This window comes from Carcharodon carcharias, chromosome 15 (genome assembly GCF_017639515.1).
Source record: "Carcharodon carcharias isolate sCarCar2 chromosome 15, sCarCar2.pri, whole genome shotgun sequence".
In the NCBI taxonomy this organism is placed as follows: domain Eukaryota; kingdom Metazoa; phylum Chordata; class Chondrichthyes; order Lamniformes; family Lamnidae; genus Carcharodon; species Carcharodon carcharias.
This window is the reverse complement of record NC_054481.1, coordinates 110,272,694-110,294,140: the sequence shown is the minus strand read 5'-3', so window position 1 is coordinate 110,294,140 and position 21,447 is coordinate 110,272,694. Positions and strand designations below refer to the sequence as shown.

Here is a 21,447-nt window from a genome sequence, read left to right as displayed (position 1 = left end):
AAAGGAGTTGAGCTAACTCAGGTGATGTTAGAGTTGGAAATAGGTGGTCATAGTAAAAACTCAGATATGCGGTCAGAAGCTCACCTTGGGGTTAAAGGTAACACCAAGATCTGGAATTAATGCTTCCTAGCAGGGTCAGGGTGCACTTGCTCCCGCCCCATGCTTCCGGCACAATCAAGTTTCAGCCGGCTGGCGGGAATGCCAACCAATTAGCAGCCAGCCAGCAGACTCCACAGCAAATCGCAGAATATCCTGCAGAATAAGGGTCAGGCAGTGAACTGGAAGTCAGTTCCAGCCCTCAAGTTAAAGGTCCACTAACATTGTGGGATGGGCAGCCTGCGGACTCATCAATTTTGGCAGTTTGGGAAAATTGAGGAAAGGCAGCATTGAGAGCTGAAAACTAAGTAATGGAGAAGCAGCAGGGCAGAGCAGCTGTGGTCACGTTGGGGACTATTGTGCCAGCTGTGTTTTCTGCCAGCCCTGTTGCGAAGGAGGAAATTTTATCCGCCCAACCAGGGCTCCCTCACAGCTGAAAAAAGGGACCCATTACACTTGCTGGGGCTGCCAGGCACATTGGAGGATCCAAAAGGCTGGATGGTCCCACGGTTTGATGGTGACTCCCTGCAAGTACTCTTCCAGGTTTGTGAATGGCAGGAAGTTCTAATGCAGCAGAATGGCAAGAGGTGACTCCGCACCAGACCAAGCAAGGCTGGCTAGAGATGGCAGAGATCAGCAGCCATGGGGTCATCAGAAGGATGTGGTTGCAGTACAGCAAGAGGCTGAATGACCTCCGTTCTGTGAGGGTGTGTGTCAAACCTTCTCTCCAATGTGTGCATATTGTTATGGGAGGATGTTATGCATAACAAGTGGGGAATGAGCTAATGTTTGGGCCATGGTCACAAGGCAGAATCAAGCAGCCATGCTACTTTGCATGACTCCGGGGATTAAGGGGAGGGGGTGAAATGAAAGGACAGGTAGGTCATGAGGAGCATAGGCAGGAGGTGGAGTCAGGCAGCATACACGCTGGACACAAACATAATGGCTTGATCTTTGCAGGAATGAGACCCAACAACCTTCCATTATCTTTGGAGAAGAGGGTGCATAATGCCTACGAGAGAACAAGGCCTGCTGGGGGTGTGCCCAACCTGGTATAAAATAAAGGCATAAGAAATTATTTAAAAATAAGATATTCATGATGCCATGAGAAGGAGATTCAGTAACTGGCCAGTCACCTGGGGTGCAGATTCAGTAGGTGCAGAGAGGCTGGAGTTTGTCTGGTGGGCGGGGTGAGAATACTCAGGGCAATAAATCACTCTGGGAAGGAGGTGAAATGGAGGGTGCATGGAGGACCTTGTCACTTGCAACATTGGCAGCAGGAAGAGTGTAGGTATCCCCCAGAGGGATGGGAGGATGTGCAATGTCATCACGTCACCTTTTATTGAGACAATTGAATCCAGCCCCAAGTTTGCAAGCAATCTGATTCATTGCCAGAGAGATAACTGGAGTTGGTGTCAAGGGAAGGGAGCTGCGGTGGTGATGATGTTTATTTAGGTTTCTAAAAGGCATTTGATAAAGTCCTACATAGAAAGATTTTAATTAAGCTCATAGCTGGTGCAGATTCAGGATTAAACTCTGGCTAAGAAGTTGGCTGAAGGTCAGAAGCAACAGGCACTGATTGGTAGAGTAGTGAAAAGGTGGGGTAAGTACTGAACGGTGTGTACCACAGCTCAGAATTGGGACTTACGTTCCAAATTTAAATAATAACTTGGATTCAGAAACTCAATACAAATTAGTTAAACACAGAGGGGCGCTGAAAAGTTTTGACAAGTCCTTGTGAAATTCAACTTCAGAATTCAGAGCTTGTGATGGGTGTTCAGATAAAAGCTCATTGTGCAATGGAGGTTTCTAAACATTGACCAAGCTCTGCTCTTTAGTTGAGGCCCCTGAGATTGAACTAAGAGCTGAAGTTTGTGCCTTACTGAAATGGAGGGACCACAAGAATCCAGCCACAACCATGCAGAAAGGAGTTTTACTTTCAGCGATTTTAATGCTTTGACCATTGACATCATTGTGGTTCCACTGGCACCAGAATCCCATCTCATTTTATACTTCCATAGGCTTTTATATCGCCCATTGGATTTTATATTGAAAGTATCATTTTATATCTCAAGTGATTTTATACTGCACACATAATTGTATAACTTTATATTGAACATCTGATATTAATTTTCCCATGAGACTTTATATCTAATCACTAGCTTGAAAATATGCATTTATAAGAGTAGCCAGGGCTCAGATGGATCTCTTGATTAGTACTTTGCTGGTGCCAAGTGAAGCAGCCAAACAATAACACACTTGATACAAGGTCCCAGTTATGCTTACGTTGCAAAGGAGAGCAAAAAGTAGAGATCTGAAACATTCTCGGACATGAGAGGGATACAGAGAGACATGGCATTTTCACTCTCCCTGCTATCCTACTACTTGTTGGGGGAGGCACACTCTGGGTTTAGGCCCAAATGGCCATTCATCATGATTCAGTTTAAGAATTCAACTGTGGTCCAATCCTGTCCTGTCCTCACACAACACCCAGTTTATGTACAATGATGGACAAGAAGACATCCTTCAGTCCATCCAGCTTGTCCCATATGTCATGTCCATTATGTTATGCATGTCCTAATCATACTTTAAACATGGACTGCATTTAATATATAATTTTCTGGAACTGAAATTTACTTAAAAAATGGACACTAACAAGGTGGCTAAGTTGGTTGCCAAAGGTCAGGTGACTTTTACAATTTCTGCTTCAAGTCTCCAGAAAGTTTCTGATTGGATAACTATGGACGGACATACCCAGATGGAACCCATCTGTGGAAAGCATACCTGCTGTTGTTTGTGGTTTACCCAAAACTCAAAATCAATGAACTTCCACACTTCATATCTCCAAGTTTGAAACTTAAGAAAGGAAGCTGCAGAAGCCAGTTTCTCAAAAGTAGGAATGAACAGATCCCCCTGACCCCACCCCCATCCATTGTATATCAATGGCTTTTAGCTTAAACTATCCTAGATGGAAAATAGCAGTTGATCACATGACCCAAACTGTCTTCAGCTTACAAATTCTTTATCCCAATAAACAGAGAGAAATTGGTCAGTCTGCAAAGAACACAGAAAGGAGCCACAGCTGCCGAAAAATGTAGTAACATCCATGCTTTTTACCAAACTGGAGATTGCTACATGTTAGTCTCCCAGCCGTTCCTTTTCAGAGTCCACCAGAATAGAAACTTGACCCCCTGGTAAGAAAATCATAAGTAACAACTTTGTAATCTGCTGAAAAAACCATCTCGAGGGAATCCTAAACAATGTTCATATACGACTCTAGCTATTGAAACCACCTAGTCTATCCGTTTGGAGTGACCTTCAACGATGACTGTTTTTCCTATGATGAGCTAAACACATGAATTATGAGCTATTCTTTTGTTTCCAACTTGTAAGAGTGCGCTATCCTCCTGAACTGTATATTTGCAGAGGGTTTGTGTGAGAATGAATGTGAGAGATGTAGCATTTGGACTTTGGGGGTGAATGCATAATTAAGTAATCCTCTATTTAAACCCATGAAAGCTTGCTGCTAATTATTTAAAAATTGACCACACATTCTAGGGTTGAGAAACATACCCACCTTTCTTTCCAAAATCACATTGATTACAGACAGTAAGGGAAAGGGTTCAAGGGTTTCAGTTCCCTCCTGTCCCTGCTCGTAACCCACATCACTACATACATTGCCTACCCAACCAGAAACGCTGTGATTTTCAGCAAGAGATCAGTGATCAGGAGGCGGAATCTGATTTTCACCCTCTCTAACTACTCTAATCCGGTATCCCACATAGGCCAACGATTGACCAGGCATCTAGAGAAGACCCACTTCCAACTGGCACATGGTTGAAGTCTGAATCCCAGAGTGAACAAATGGCTGCCTGCTGTGGTGATTGGTGCAAATTACTCCAATGGTACTTCAATCATTCCAGACAACTGCTCTCTTCTGATAACTCATCTCTTTGCCTGTAATTACACTACAGACAACATGTTGGCAATGTGGGACAACCCCACCACTAGTGACATTTCTCAGAGTTCCACCTCAGACGTCAGCTCTGTTCCAAACAGAAGCAAAGCACTGTGTCACATTGGACAGTTGTGAATTAGTAAGGGGAAAGGGAAGCAAGGGTCAGAAAGGGCCCACAAATTATGAGAGAGTTGGTGATTCCTTGCTATAAAGGCACATTCCTGGACCCTAAAGTAATTGGAAGTATATTTTTGTTGCAAGGCATTTGGAAATGGTGAGAAGGCGGCTATTTCTCAACACATTTTTCATTGGTAGAATAATTTTCCTACTGGGCTATCATTTGCAATGGTGGGCCTCCACCTTACATTACCAACCGGGTGTGCACACATACAGCACAATCCAACTGTTGCTTCCACTCCTCCACTAGTGCAACTTGTCACCACTTCACTGGAAAAACTGCAATGATTTGTCACCATTACACTAGTAGACTAGTTCAACCAATGAAACAATGCAAGAGCAAAATACAGTGAATGCTGGAAAACCCAAATAAATATAGAATATGTTAAGTTGCTATCTGTGACCCAATAGTAAAAGAGGTCAATATCCATGCCCTTAGTTCTGCCCAGTTCCAGTTGGCCCTTGGTGCAAACCAGAGGGCTTTTCTCTGGATTTTTCTCAGTTTGAATTTGTTGTGAAAATAGCATTCACTCAATAACTTGGTCAAACGGCTTATCTTTCATTTATCTCGCTTTTCATGCCTCATGATAAAAAATTGGAGCTCCAAATTTCCTTGTTTGATTTTCCATAAAGCTAACCAGATATTCAGTGTCTTTTGCCAGTTAGTCTGTGTGGGTAATTACATGACATCGTATCTACAGCACACAAACAGGCCATTTGGCCCAACTGGTCTATGCCAGTGTTCACACTTCATATCAGCCTGCACCCTATCTCAACCAACTTCTCTCCATTCCCATGGCGACTTTCACAGCAACAATTCTAATGCCTCAGAGCAGCAGCAATCCAATCTGCTAATGCAGTTCACGCATGGTCCAATAAATATCCCATTTACAGATCCCATCAGTTTTACTGCGCACTAACAGTCAGAGTACTGCAATTAAAGTACCCCGGCTCCTGTCAATCCCCAACCAGTGTTAATATATCAGAACAATATCTTGTGACTGTTGGAGTGGCAGGACTGAAGAGCACAGCAGCTCTTGTGCATACATATTAATGCTTGGCACCACCTATATCACATGCTTTCAGTAAAACAGGTGCCTCCCCCACTAACAATCATCCCCAATTTTCTCTCCTTGTCCACTCAATATCTAGCACACAGCCTTTCAGTCTCTTTCAAAAAGAAGAACTCTTAATAAAAATCTTATACTATAAATCCTCCCAAACGGCACGGGCAGGATTTTCACCATTGGCTTCAAATTCAGATGGGGTCAGATGCCCGCACTGTATGGGAAACAATCACTAATCTGCAGTTTTCCACAAACTGGCCAATTAGTGGCCAGAGGGTCCTCATAAGAACATAAGAAATAGGAACAGGAATAGACTATTTGGCCCTTCAAGCCTGTTCCACCATTCAATATCATGGCTGATCTTCTTGTGTTTCAATTTCCACATTCCCATCTAACCCCGTTAACCTTTGATTCCCTTGCCTAACAAGAATCTATTTACCTCTGCCTTATAAATATTCAATGACACCCCCCCTCCTGAGGCAGAGAATTCCAAAGTCACACAATCCTCAGAGAAAAAAATTTCTCCTCATCTCTGTCCTAAAAGGGTGATCCCTAATTTTAAAACAGTGCCCCCTAGTTCCGGACTCACCCACAAGAGGAAACATCCTTTCCACGTCTACCTTGTTAAGGCCGTTCAGGATCTTGTATAGTTCAATCAAATCACCCCTCACTCTTCTAAACTCCAGTGGAAACAAGCCCAGTCTGTCCAACCTTTCCTCATAAGACAACCCACTCATTCCAGGTATCAATCTCGTAAACCTTCTTTGAACCGTCTTAAACACATTTACATCCTTCCTTAAATAAGACGACCAAAACTGCACACAGTATTCGAAGTGCCATCTCACCAATACCCTGTATAACCGAAGCCTAACATCCTTACTTTTATGTTCAATCCTTCTCATAATAAAAGATAGTATTCCATTAGCCTTTTTAATTAGTTGCTGTACCTGCATGCTAACTTTTTGTGACTCATGTACTAGAACACCTAGATCCCTCCACACTACAGAATTATGCAGCCATTCTCCATTTAAGTAATACTCTGCTTTTTTGTTCTTCCCACTAAAGTGAATAACTTCACATTTTCCCACATTAAACTCCATTTGCCAGATCTTTGCCCACTCACTCAACCTATCTATATCCATCTGCAACCTCATGTCCTCTTCACAACATACTTTCCTACCTATCTTTGTGTCATCTGCAAATTTAGCTACCATGTCTTCACTCCCCTAATCTAAGTCACTGATGTAAATCATAAAAAGTTGAGGCCCCAGTACAGACCCCTGTGGGACTCCAATCGTCACTTACTGCCAATCAGAAAAAGACCCATTTATGCATACTCTCTGTTTTCTGCCAGCCAGCCAATCTTCTATCCATGCTAATATGTTACCCACTACACCATGCACATTTATTTTCCATAATAATCTTTGATGTGGCACCTTAACAAATGCTTTCTATGAGCTCCCCTTTATCCACTGCGCATGTTACTCCTTCAAAGAACTCCAATAAATTGGTTAAACATGATTTTCCTTTCACAAAACCATGCTGACTCTTCCCTATTGCCTTGAGCTCTTCTGAGTGCCTAGCTATAACCTCCTTAACGATCGATTCTCAAGCTACCTGGCCTATAATTTCATGTTTTCTGCCTCCCTCCCTTCTTGAATAGAGGGGTTATATTTGCTACTTTCCAATCTGATGGAGCCTTTCCAGAATCTCAAAGTCAATAAGAGGTTCTCTAGCTTGGAAGCAGCTGTAGGATGCCTTCGCAGGGATGCAAGGGAGGGAGGGAGATGGCGCCCCAAGATGGAACTGCCCTCCCTGCAATTTTCTTAAATTTAGATTTTAAAAATGGTCTCAACAACCAAGCCACCAAGCCACCATCATTAGAGGGAGGGGGAAGAACCCCTGCGCAGGATGAGCTGCAGCTTTGGCTGAAGACAGGAAGTCAGGGGGCACTGGCACCCGCACTCTGCTGCCAAGAGGCCGATTCCGGGCAGCAACGCTGTTCCCCGACACTTTCAGGGACTAGAGGCCATCAGGAAAATTTCATCCAGTGTCCTACAATGAGCTTTAATAAGCCTTAAATACTTGAATCAAGTACCCATCCCAAGTGCATGGGTAGCCCTGCTGCCATCACACCCAATGCATCTCTGGAAAAATGGCCCAGTGGGGGTTGGAGCTGGAGAACCTGCACACCAGGCAGTTTCGTGAATTTTGGTCCATTTCCATGCCTGCCACTCGTGCCCATTCACCAAAAATCGGAACTAAAACATTTTTCGCTATTTCTTTGCAGGCATGAGATAGTGGTGTAGGCCCAGACTAAAGCTCTGGGCACGTGGATTCAAATCCCACCATGGCAGGTGGTGGAATTTAATTTCAAATTAATAAAGATCTGGAATAAAAAGCTAATCTTGACAAGTGACCATGAAACTATCACCAATTGTCATAAAAACCCATCTGGTTCACTAATGTCCTTTGGGGAAGGAAATCTGCTGCCCTTCATGTGACTCCACATCCACAGCAATGTGATTGACTCTTAACTGCCCTCTGAAATAGCCCAGCAAGTCACTCAGTTCAATTAGGCAACAAATGCTGACCTTGCCAGTGACACTCACAACCTATGACAGAATTAAAAAAAATCACTCAAGACCTGGGATCAGGGATCCAGTCACTAGCTGTAGCCTAAGCTCAGGTGTGAAAAAGGTAAACAGCAGGTTGCTGGGCTGAGGAGGTTGGGATTGGTGATTTTCAGCATACTGCTTTAGCCACATGAGCACCACCAGTGAGCAGCAGCATTAATATAAATGAAAACAGAAAATACCAGAAATATTCAGCAGTCAGGCGGTATCTGTACAAAGAAACAGATTTAACTTTTCAAGTCACAAATGTTAACCCTGTTTCTCTCTCCACAGATGCTGCCTCACCTGTGTATTTCCAACATTTGCTGCTTTTATTTCAGATTTCCAGCATCTGCAGTATTTTGATTCTGTATTTTGTAGCAATAGTAACATGTTCCTAGAAAGAGATATTCAAAATCATTGTGAGAAGGACAGAAGCGATAGAGCAGTAGAGAGCCGTTTGTTCCATCATGTCTGTGCCTGTTCTTTGCTACAGCAATCCTAAACTATACCAACTGCTCCACTCCACCAATTCCGCCCCCCAATATCACATCGCAAAATTAATCTCACTGTCTCACACTCTCCTCACAACAATGCATCAATCCAAAACTTAACCTTACCTGTATCTTCCCCTGCTCAAATATTTATTTTCACTCAAAAGTCACAATGCTCTCTATTTCAATCACGCCCTGGGGAAAGCAATCCATGCTCAACTACACGGTGTATAGAAATTTCTCCAAACCTGTCTCTCCTCACTATCTAAATTAATGAACCCTTCTCACAGATTCCCCAACCAGAAATAATAGTCTGTCCTTTATCATTCTATCGAAATCTTTCACAACTTAAAATCTCTTCTTACCTTTCTCTGCTCCTTTGGAAACAGTCGCGGTATTTTAGTCTCTTCTCATGGTTCATGGGGGAATTTAAACCTAACCCATCCAGTGGGAAACCGGCAGGATCAGATCGGCCATCAGTTTTATACCTGCCCGATCTTACTTTCCAAGTTTTGAGGAATGGGCAGGTAGTAAAACCAGGCAGTTCCCCATTGAGCGGATTAGGTTAAAAAGCCCCCTTACTTTCCTATCCTTGGCATCATCCTGGAGAATCTAAACTGTGCATTGTCAATAGGCTGAATATTTGCTTTGTGAATAGCAAACAGGAGCCTGGACTGTTTTCAGGTCCCTAAACCTGTCCCTAGGGAGTAAGCAGTGGGATTTTCATCAGTGCACACCCCTCATCACAACAGGAAACTGGAGGCTGGAAAATCCAAGTCAGCCTCCTTTAAGTGGGTCTAACAAAGTTCTTAACGAGCCTGTCTGCCCGCCTCATAGTACGTAGGCAGCCTTGCCAGGCTCCGCACCGTCTCCTCCAAAAATGGCCAGGACCAGGAACAGGGTCAGGAAATTGGCACACTGGCCAGTGCTGCTATTTTCAGGTCCTGATTGCCTTATTCCCAACTTTGGCAGGGCCCCAAAACTCTGCCCTGTGTTTTTAATATCCTTTTTATAATGGGGAGCCCAAAACTGCATAGAATCTCTAACTATGGCCTAATCAATGTTTATATAAATTTATCATTTACTTATTTACACTTGTACTCTATACCACATTTATTAATCCCAAAACACAGCTATTCTTTTCATATCTTTAACTACCTGTGGTCTCACTGTCTCCAGTTCTGAATTTGAACTCCAGGTCTCTCTGCTTGCTCACAAGCTTCAGTGTCTTTTCACTATTGTTCCTCCCAGACCAGGGGGCCACACCCAAGACAGTGACTGCTCTTTCATCAGAGATGCTACCTGAGTGCTTAATTGGGGGAAGGCTAATTATAACAATATTAGGCAGGAACTAAGGAATCTAGACGGGAGGCAGATGTGTGAGGGCAAATCAACAACTGACATGTGGGGGGCTTTCAAATGTCAGTTGATAAGAAGTCAGGACCAGCATGTTCCTGCTAGGATGAAGGATAAGTATGGAAAGTTTCAGGAACCTTGGATAACAAAGGATATTGTGAGATTAGTCAAAAAGAAAAGGGAAACATTCGTAAGGGCTAGAAGGCTGGGAACAGATGAAGTCCGTGAAGAATGTAAAGAAAGTAGGAAGAAGCTTAAGCAAGGAGTCAAGAGGGCTAAAAGGAGTCATGAAAAGTCACTGGCAACCAGTATTAAGGAAAATCCCAAGGCCTTTTATACATATGTAAAAAGCAAGAGCGTAGCCAGGGAAAGGGTAGGGCCACTCAGGGACAGAGGTGGGAATGTGTGTGTGGAGCCAAAAGAAATGGGAGAGATACTAAATGAGTACTTCTCATCAGTATTCACCAGAGAAGGATTTAGCGGTCAATTTGTCTAGGGAAGTGTGTGTAGATAGCCTGGATCATGTTGAGATCAAAAAAGAGGTGTTAGGCGTCTTGAAAAATATTAAGGTGAATAAGTCCCCAGGGCCAGATGGGATCTACCCCAGAGTACTGAGGGAGGCAAAGGAGGAGATTGCTGGGGCCTTGACAGAAATCTTTGTCTCCTCACTGGCTACGGGTGAGGTCCCAGAGGACTGGAGAATGGCCAATGTTGTTCCATTGTTTAAGAAGGGTAGCAGGGATTATCCAGGAAATTACAGGCCAGTGAGCTTTACGTCAGTGGTAGGCAAATTATTGGAGAAGATTATTCGTGACAGGATTTACTACCATTTGGAAGCAAATGGGTGTATTAGTGAGAGGCAGCATGGTTTTGTGAAGGGGAGGTCATGTCTCACTAACTTGATCAAGTTTTTTGAGGAAGTGACAATGATGATCGACAATGGAAGGGCAGTGGATGTTATCTACATGGATTTCAGTAAGGCCTTTGACAAGGTCCCTCATGGCAGACTGGTACAGAAGGTAAAGTCACACGGGATCAGAGGTGAGCTGGCAAGATGGATACAGAATTGGCTTGGTCATAGAAGACAGAGGGTAGCAGTGGAAGGGTGCTTTTTTGAATGGAGAGCTGTGACTAGTGGTGTTCCGCGGGGTTCAGTGCTGGGACCTTTCCTGTTTGTAGTATACGTAAAAGATTTGGAGGAAAATGTAACTGGGCTAATTAGTAAGTTTGCAGGAGTTGCAGATAGTGAAGAGGATTGTCAAAGGATACAACAGGATATAGATCCGTTGGAGACTTGGGCGGAGAAATGGCAGATGGAGTTTAATCCGGACAAATGCGCGGTAATGCATTTTGGAAGGTTTAATACAGGTAGGAATTATACAGTAAATGGCAGAACCCTTAAGTGCATCGATGGACAGTGGGATCTAGGTGTACAGGTCTACAGGTCACTGAAAGTGGCAACACAGGCGGATAAGGTAGTCAGGAAGGCATATGGCATGCTTGCCTTCATTGGCAGGGGTATTGAGTATAAAAGCTGGGAAGTCATGCTGCAGCTGTATAGAACCTTGGTTAGGCCAAACTTGGAATATTGCATGCAATTCTGGTCACATTACCAGAAGGATATGGAGGCGTTGGAGAAGGTGCAGAGGAGGTTTACCAGGATGCTGCCTGGTCTGGAGGTTATTAGCTATGAGGAGAGGTTGGAGAAACTCGGATTGTTCTCACTAGAGCGACGGAGATTGAGGGGCAACTCGATAGAAGTTTATAAAATTATGAGTGGCATGGACAGAGTAGATAGTCAGAAGCTTTTTCCCAGGGTGGAAGAGTCAATTACTAGGGGAGATAGATTTAAGGTAATAGGAGAAAACTTTAGAGGAGATGTGCGGGGCAAGTTTTTTTACGCAGAGGGTAATGAGTGTCTGGAATTCACTGCCAGAGGAGGTGGTGGAAGCAGGTACGATAGTGGTGTTTAAGAGGCAGCTTGACAAATACGTGAATAGGATGGGAATAGTGGGATACGGACCCCGGAATTGCAAAATGTTTTAGTTTGACAGGCAATATGATCAGCGCAGGCTTGGAGGGCCGAAGGGCCTGTTCCTGCGCTGTACTTTTCTTTGTTCTTTGTTCTGACCTGCTGGATGTTTCCAGCATCTCCTGTTTTTGTTTCTAAGTTTAATAAAACCTGTGTCAAGGTATATTCCGAGTTCAGGAAACGATTTGAACCCTCCATTGAGTTAACAAACTTGAATACATGGATGTATCACCCCCTCCCCTATCCCATGGTCCCCTGCCGCGAAATCACTTACTTACCCATGAGACCACTCTCCCATTGAAGCACGGTAACTTGGCATTGTCGTCTGAAATTTCTTCCTTTACAACCCTGCAATAGAAAGCAATAACAGCATTAACTAGGATGCTGTTAACATTTATAAAGCAGGCCAGAAGCCCAAGGATGGCAGCCAAAAATTAGACCCCAGTTGCAGCAATGTTGGGAATTACAATTCCATTCCTAATTCAATTAGCAGCATCTTCCCAGCTATGGTTGGAGGCTGATGCCAAGAAATGATGGGATACCTTATCTGCAACAGTACTAATTAACTTCATGTCATCTGTCAGCAAGAAATGCCTGTACTGAACTGTGTGAACTTCCCTCTCTTCATACATTTTACACCCCGAACTGCATAGCTGCTGAGAGTATTGTGCAAATGTCAGTCTCACCCGCCGGCTTCCTCTGGCACCCCGGTGACAATGCACAGCTCTCGATCTCACCCAATGACTTCCCTTGATAGCTCAATGGCTCACAGAACAGAACTCAAAGTCTCACCATTAGGTTTCCCTGGTACTGCAGTGACTTTAGAAAATAAGAAATAGGAGAAGGCAGCCATACAGCTCTTCAAGTCTGCCCCATCATTCATTATGATCATCACTAATCTTTGACCTCTCCTCCATTTTCCCACCCAATCACCATTTCCCTTGATTCCCTTAGATTCCAAGAATTTATCAATCTTGGTGTTGAATAGAGTCAGAAACTGATCATCCACAACCCTCTGTGGTAGAGGATTTCAAAGGTTCACAACCCTCTGAGTGAAGAAATTTCTCTTTTTTTTATTCATTTGTGAATTGTGAGTGCCAGTAGCAAAGCTGGAATTTATTGCACATCCCTAATTACCTTTGAGAAAGTGTTGATGAGCCACCTTCTTAAACCACTGCAGTCTATGTGATATAGGTACACTCACAGTGTTGCTGAGGAAGGAGTTCCAGGATTTTGACCCAGTGACGGTGAAGGCCAAATATTTCCAAATCAGGATAGTGTGCAACTTGGAGGGGAACCAATATAAGAGCAGGGAGGTTATGCTGGAACTGTATAAAATGCTGGTTCAGCCACAGCTACGGTATTGCGTGCAGTTCTGGAATCCGCATTTTTGGAAGGATTTGATTGCTCTAGAGAGAATGAAGAAGAGATTTACCAGGATGTTGCCTGGGCTGGAGAGTTTTAGTTATGAGGAGAGATTGGATAGACTGGGGTTATTTTTCCTGCAGCAGAGAAGATTGAGGGGGGACATGATTGAGGTGTAAAAAATTATAAGGGGCATAGATAGGGTAGACAGGAAGGAACTTTTCCCCTTGATGGAGGGATCAATAACCAGGGGGCATAGATTTAAGATAAGGGCCGGGGGGTGTAGAGGGGATGTGAGGAAGAATTTTTTCACCCAAAGGGTGTTGGGAATCTGGAACTCACTGCCTGAAAGGGCGGTAGAAGCAGAAGCCTTCATAACATTTAAAAAGTATTTGGGTGTGCACTTGCGATGCCATGGCATACAAGGCTATGGGCCTAGTTCTGGAAAATGGGATGAGAATAGTTAGGTGCTTGTTTGACCGGCGCAGACTCGATGGGCCGAAGGGCCTTTTTCTGTGCTGTTGACCTCTATGACTCTAACTTGCAGATGGTGGTGGTGTCCCATGTGCCTGCTGTCCTTGCTCTTCTAGATGGTAGAATTGCAGGTTAGAAAGGTGCTGTTGAAGGAGCTTTGGTAAGTTGCTGTGAACCTTGTAGATAGTATAGTCCGCTGCCACTGTGCATCAGTATGGAGGGAGTGAATGTTTAAGTTGGTGATGGGGTGCCAATCAAGTGGGTTACTTTGTCCTGGCGTGTGTTGAGCTTTTTGAGTAGTGCTTTTGAAGCTACACTCATCCTGGCAAGCAGGATGTATACCATCACACCTCTGACTTATGTCTTGTGATGATAAAATGACTTTGAGGAGTCAGGGGGTGAGTTATGCATCACATAATTCCCAGCCATTGACCTGCTTTTGTAGCCACACTATATGGCTGGTTCAGATAGGTTTCTGGGGTAAGGAAATAGTTTAAGTTTAGTTATAGGTAGTTTAAGTGAATTATGTGGGTGTTAGGAATGAGTTTTAGTTTTAAAGTTTAAGTTTGATTTGCATTTCTCTATTTGTAGGTTAAGAAAAGGTCAAGTTGAGTTTTAGTTTCACTTTTAAAAATGCCTGCATTTCTAATGAGTTTTACGACTCTAAGCTAAGTAAAGCAAACAAGAGTAAAAAAAACCTGGGCCGTTGCCTAGCAACAGGGGTCCAAGAAAGGCAGGTTCCTCCCACAGACACACATAGAAGAAGCTAGAAACAGCAGTTTGAGAGTTGGAAGCTGTTTGAGTTCAGTTTGGTTTTGAAATTAGCTGCCAGGAGAAACTAGAGCAAAGGGGACAGATAGCCAGTCCCAAGCTAAAGAAAAACCCCAAAATCCAGGGGAGTGGACAGGAGAAAGTCCCAAGACTACCTTCCAGTTGAATGGAAGTACAGGAACCTGGAAAAGGCCCTGTTAAGTGAAGTTAAGAGTGAGGGGCAAACAAAGGTTCCAAGCTTCACATTTAAAGAGACAAAAGCTGCAGAAAGCATATTTAAACCAAGAACAGCTTGCAAGAGGTCAGGAGGTCCAAAGAGGCAACTGAAGATCTGTAACTCTTTGCTATGGGCACATGAAGCAGAGGTGTACTGTTGACAGCTGAGTTGGTGAAAGTGAGTGCGTGGAAGAAAGCTTAAATGCATGTGGTGACCCAAAGGAGAGGAATATTAGAAGGCAAGTTTGAAACCCTGGGGGTGAACCCTTGTGGAAGGCATCTGAGAGAAAGCATCAGTTTGGGAGAAGATTCCAAAGTGAATTCTGGGAGAGCGCAAATTGGAAACCCTCCCATGAAAGACAGAATTCAGTGAGGCTGGTTGGCTTGCGGTGTAACAAGCTTCTGGGGGGAGTGGAGGAGAGATCCATAGCATCTGTTTGAGGTGGCATCTGTCACTTGGTTTCAGAGTATGGAGTGTCTGACCACAGGTTGCCAATTGGTTTACATGGACTGTGTACTTACTGTGGACATTAGAGTAAAAGATAGCTTTTGTAATTTGTATTATCCTTACAAATCTGTATATATTTGTAAAGGTATAGTTGTGGGTAAAAGAGTATTATAATATAGTTCATCTTTTCTTATTTGATGAGTGTTCTATGCTTTTGTTAAAAGTTCATTAGCTGACTCTGGTGACTCTGTTCAGTAGCCCCTCTCCATGTATCTAAACAAATAAAAGTTAGGATCTATCAAGCTGGGTTCCACTCTGGGATCAGGCTTGTCCAGTGGTAACCTCAGCTGGGGATCGTAACAGTGGTCAATGGTAACCCCCCCAGAAGTTGATGGCGGGGGAGTTCAGTGATGGTGATGTCATTGAAGGTCAGCGGGAGACAGCCTTTGCCTGGCACTTGTGTGGTGTGAACATTACTTGCCAATTATCAGCCCAAGCCTGGATGTCATCCAGATCTTCCTGCATGAATAGAAGTCTTTCGTCCTCAGAACCATTCTTATAAATCTTTTCTGCATCCTCCCCAATGCCTTCACACCCTTCTTGAATTGTGGTGCCCAGAATTGGACACAATATTCCAGCTGAGGCTGAATCAGTGTTTTATAAAGATACACCTTAAGTTCAGTGTCTGAGGAATTGTGAATGGCACTGAACACTATGCAATCATCAGTGAACATCCCCACTTCTGATCTCATGATGGAAGGAAGGTCATTGATGAGACAGAAGATGGTTGGGTCTAGGTTGCCACCCTGAGGAACTCCTGCAGTGAATCCTGGGCTGAGATGATTGGCCTCCAACAACCACAACCATCTTCCTTATGGCTCCAACCAGTGGAGGGTTTCCCACTGATTTCAACTGACTTCAATTTTGCTCGGACTCCTTGATGTCACACACTGTCAAATGCTGCCTAGATGCCAAAGGCAGTCACTCTCATCTTGCTTCTTATCTAATAATTCCCACTGGTATCCCAGTGACTGAGAGGGAGTCACTTGTCAGGTTTATTAAAAATGTGCTGAAATCTCTGAAGTTATTGGGCTAGCATGGCAGTGGAGAGGGGTAGGGTGCAGACAAATGTAGCACATTCCCTTCTGGAAAAGAACCCAAAATATTGGCACAGGATGCCAAATATCAGCTGAGAATCTGCACAATTTTAAACTTTGCTTTCTGGGAAGCATATTCAGCCCTCTTCCCTAACCTCCACCTTTTCCCAAATATCCCGGTAAATACTGCCACAACCCTGCCCTCCAGCAATTTAAAGGACAGTTAAGTTTATTAGTTGTGGCAGATCTATTCACATTGCAAACATCACATTAACTCTTTTCTCTAAAGTCCAGTAGATTGGCTCGAGGCCGGTGCTGATCTAGCTCCAGCATTCTCCACTCAGTCTGTAAAACTGACAATTTAAACAATTTGCACGTGGGTGCATCCTGCTGAGCTTTTGTGACCAGACACAACTATCTTTTGTTTTCTTTCTGAGGCAAGTTAAAGGCAGCGTTAACCACTGAGCTGCTCACTTAAACCCACAGGGAATTCCTAACTCCTGCACATCAAAATACTTAACATGCTTGGGAACTGTAGTTGCTCACTGTTACCCTCAAGGATGTCTGGTGACTTGGTGCTTAAATGCAGTACTCCAAAAAGAGTCTGATCAAGGCTCTGCTCATGAAGTATCACTTCCTCCCCTTTGTATTCCACCCCTTTACAAATAGGCTAACATTCCAGAAAGCCTTTTGATAACTTTTAGATTATTTGCTTGCTGTTTCTGGATACTTTCCACTGGAACACAGAATGGCTGCTTTTACAGCAGGGGTGGTACAAATGCTGCAAAGGCTCAGTGGCCAAAGGCAGTGAGTCATATAGGCTACAGAGTCCTAGATTTGATTTGCAGTGTCTGCTGAGTTTGTAGATCTCATAAGAAGGGGGCGATATAGACAGTCCAGTATTCTTGGGCTAGGGAGTGACAAACATGAATTCAAACACAGCTACTGCTCCCAATCTCTCTGGAAACTGTGACCCAGGTGGGGACCGGGTAAGGTCAGAATTAAAGATAAGAGCAAAATACTGCGGATGCTGGAAATCTGAAACAAAAACAAAAATACCTGGAAAAACTCAGCAGGTCTGACATTCTGCGGAGAGGAATACAGTTAACATTTCAAGTCCATATGACTCTTCATCAGAAATAAGGAAAAATAGAAATGAGGTGGATATAAGCTGATTGAAGGGGGGGTGGGACAGATGAAGCTGGATAGAGGGCCAGTGATAGGTGGAGGCAAAGAAGAGATTGCTAAAGATGTCATAGACAAAAGGACAAAGGGGTGTTGACGGTGGTGATATTAGCTGAGGAATGTGCGAATGATGACATTAAGGGTAGAAAGCAGGATGAGCAAGCGACAGATAGTCCTAGTGGGGGTGGGATGGGGGGAAGGGATCGAAATAGGCTAAAAGGTAGAGATAAAACAATGGATGGAAATACATTTAAAAATAATGGAAATAGGTGGGAAAAGAAAAATATATAAGAAATATATATATAAAAAATTATAAATTATTGGAAAAAGTGCGGTCGGAAAGGGGGTGGGGATGGAGGAGAGAACTCATGATCGAAAGTTGCTCAACTCAATATTAAGTCTACTTAATTAAGTCTAATATTGAGTGCAGCAACTTTAGATCATGAACTCCCTCCTCCATCCCCATCCCTTTCCGATACCCCTTTTTCCCATAATTTATAATTTTTTAGATATTTTTTTTCTTTTCCCACCTATTTCCATTATTTTTAAATGTATTTCCATCCATTGTTTTATCTCTAACTTTTAGCCTATTTCGATCACTTCCCCCCACCGCACCCCCACTGTCGCTTGCTCGCCCTGCTTTCTACCCTTAATGTCATCATTAGCACATTCCTCAGCTAATATCACCATTGTCAACACCCCTTTGTCCTTTTGTCTATGATATCTTTAGCAATCTCTTCTTTGCCTCCACCTATCACTGACCCTCTATCCAGCTTCACCTGTCTCAACCCCCCTTCAACCAGCTTATATTCCACCTCATTTCTATTTTTCCTTAGTTCTGATGAAGAGTCATATGGACTCGAAACGTTAACTGTATTCCTCTCCACAGATGCTGTCAGGTCAGAATCAAGTTTGGCTACAAGCCTCACCTAAAAGAGGTCAGGAAACTGGAGGAAAAAGTTGTTTCAAAGCTGCCTGCCTGGCACAAGGGGTGTGACCATATTTCCAACTGAAACCTGGGATGCCACAATCCAGGAGAAAGCATGTTAACCACACAGTACTCTAAAAAAATGTAAATTTGTTCTAGTAAAGTAAGCCACCCAACAATTGTTTTGTAAAAACAGTCTGCTTCACAAGCAGGCGTAGAGTCTGCAGTCAGAACACTGACCTTTCCTCCAAATGGGAACAGATTCAAAAATCTAAAAGGTCAGCTGAGGAAAATCAAAATTTCCAGCAGCTTCTAGAAACTCTCGTTTTTCTCTTCACCCTTGTTCAGCTCTCCTAATTCCTTGAGATTTGCTGCTGCTAATTATCCATAGTCCCATGATCCTGGGCTGGAGTGTACGTAGATAAACTCCAATGTAATGGGCAGACTGTTGATAATCACAGTAAGTCAAACAAATTCAACCCTATAAAATGTCTAGGCAGAGTAGTCAGTTAAATACCAGGTCACGGGAGCTGAGAATTGGAACACTGTTCTCTCAATCTGTAAGATCCAACTCATGTACATGATATGAACATTGCTTTCTTTTGGTACAATGTCCACATGAATTGAATCTGTAGTGTCAATCAACAGGTCCAGAGCACAAATCATTCTTAGTTTGGAGGGAAAGGGGCCTTATTCAGCAATGGGTCTCATCCAAAGTGTTGATCTACCTTTACCTACAAATATGACAGATAGACAGTTTGCCCCAGACAGCTATCAAATGGTCGCAGAAAAATGAAAATTGCACTGTTTAATCTGGGCACTCTGTATAGAGTTGCTTGACCCTAAATCCGACTGGTATGGTAGCTGACTTGAATGTGTTTTATGGGGACAGTTTAAAGAGAGATTTGCTATGTATTTAATCTGCATTGTATCAGCCTTGGCAGTGTTTTCATGCAACAATATAGGGGGAACTATTGGTGTACACAGTCCCCAGGCTTGGCCTAAATAGCCAAGCGGCTGTGGTACTGGGTTTGTAACCCCAAGATCAAGAGTTCAAATCTCACAATGACAAACTACCAAGAGTTCAAATCTCACAATGGCAAACTATGAAACAATGTAACTTTATCTGAAACAGATGGAAACGGGTTTGTACTCGAAAGAGTTACACAGTCCCCAGAATGTGGAAACATTAAACCCAGTTGCAATGAGTTTCCTCCCCTTCCCCCACTTTCCAGTGGCTCCATTAGTTGATACCTAGCTTTTCATGTGATACCAAGTCACACTAACCAACAAAGTACACTTTGGATCTAGTGGGTGTGGGGACAAAAGAGAGAATGAATTGATCAGGGTTGCTGCTCTCTATCATGATTCAGTAACCCCTGCTGGTAAGTGCAGCCAGAGGGAATGTTCAGGCTTAGCCGTGATGCCATTCCACCTGGTGCCTCATTCCCATCCACCCCCTCCAACACCCACTTCCCCCCTTAATCCTACATTCAGCTCACATACAACTTCACCGCATACATACACAAAGAGGCTCTCCTTCACAGCACTGGGGGGGGAAGAGTAGCTTAATCAGAATCCCAATCAGCAACATAAATAACCAGCTTGCAAGCAACGTCTGCATTCGGTTTACATCGACACTTACAAACAGAGGGCCGGATTTTCATGGCAAGGCATAATCGAAGGGTGGATTTGTTTCCAAGTTGTAAACCTGCCCCCCAGCAGGAAGTAGAAACTTTTCAGTATTTTGGGGGAAGGTAAGCTGTTAATTGAATTGGGGAGGGAACTGCCAGTCAATTAGTGTCCGGGATGGCAGGAAGAGAGCCAGGTTACTGGAAATGTGAGCCACGTTCCAACTTGCTTCAGCAGCCATTTGGACAGTAACTTTTATAGCAGGAAAATGGAAAGCGCAGGCTTTTCACATTTTGGAGGGCAGATGGAGACATAGAATCCAAGACAGGGTAGGAATGTGAGAATTTGTAAATATTTTTTCAACTTGATGTGATGGGGGTCAGGCCCCTCTGTTCCATTAAGCCTCTTCACTGCGACTTATTGATCCTCTGTACTCAAAACACAGCTGAGCTTTGCTGTAGGGGTTGGATACTGTTCAGTAGGTCTTACTGAAATCTTCATTGTCTTAAGTAGGGATAACTGTATATATTTATTAACTACGAGAACTATACTGTGCTATGTGGGTCATATGTTAAGAACATAGGAACAGGAGAAGGCCATTCAGCCCATCGAGCATGCTCCGCCATTCAATATGATCATGGCTGATCACTTCAATAATCCTTTATGCTATTGTTAATCAGAAATATATCAATTTCTACCTTAAACATGCTCAATGGCTGAGCTTCTGAGGCCCTCTGGGGTAGAGAATTCTAAAGAATCACAATCCTCTGAGTAAAGAAATTTCTCCTCCTCTTGGTCCTAAGTGGCTTCCCCCTTATTTTGAAATGGTGTCACCTGGTTCTAGACTCCCCAACCAGGGGAAACATCTTACATGCATCTACCCTGTCTATTCCTTTAAGTATTCTGCAGGTTTCAATGAGATCATCTCTCAATCTTCGAAACTCTCAATAATACAGGCCCAGTTTCCCCAATCTCTCTTCATAACACAGTCCCGCCATCCCCGGAGTAAGTCTGTGTTCCTTACATCACTGTGTAGGCAGTACTGTACTCAGTCCCACGTTAACCCTATATTTGCCAGACCCTCATACTTCACTTCTCCAAATTTTTATCCAATATATTAAATCATTCTGTATTTACCTTGTATTTACATCATTATTACTACCCCATCCCCCCACCCTTCAAGTCTCTGAGTTCATAGGTTCCGGCGATCTGGAGACCTTATACCCTTCCATTACTATCAGAGAAGTGGCAGGTAAACTCTGTTGATTTGGAGGTTGTTTTGATGTCTGGGTATCTTTTTATCCTCTTTCTTGCATTTCTTGGAATTGAGCCGATCTGTGTCAATTCGGCAGTTGTGGTGATAGGTGGTTGTTGTTCCATCCCAATTCTTGTGGGGTGGGTGAACGTGGTGCTCGTCTCCATGTCATTTTTTTCCGCTTCTTCCTTCGTGTGGGTCGTTGTGATGTCCTCTGTGACAATAGATTATCTTTCCTGTAATGAGGATGTGGGTTTTTAGTAAGCTCACCTTTGCATTTG

The 21,447-nt window shown here is 43.5% G+C and overlaps 1 protein-coding gene across 3 annotated transcripts in view; it reads right to left on the bottom strand.

The window, feature by feature from the left end:
• Positions 1 to 21,447, bottom strand: part of LOC121288560 (segment polarity protein dishevelled homolog DVL-1-like) — a 118,217-nt gene that overhangs the window by 77,308 nt on the left and 19,462 nt on the right. For all 3 annotated transcript variants that reach the window (XM_041207153.1, XM_041207154.1, XM_041207152.1), the window contains exon 2: positions 12,074 to 12,143. In XM_041207153.1, the coding sequence (XP_041063087.1) occupies positions 12,074 to 12,143 (70 nt within the window). The remainder of the gene's footprint in view (positions 1 to 12,073; positions 12,144 to 21,447) is intronic.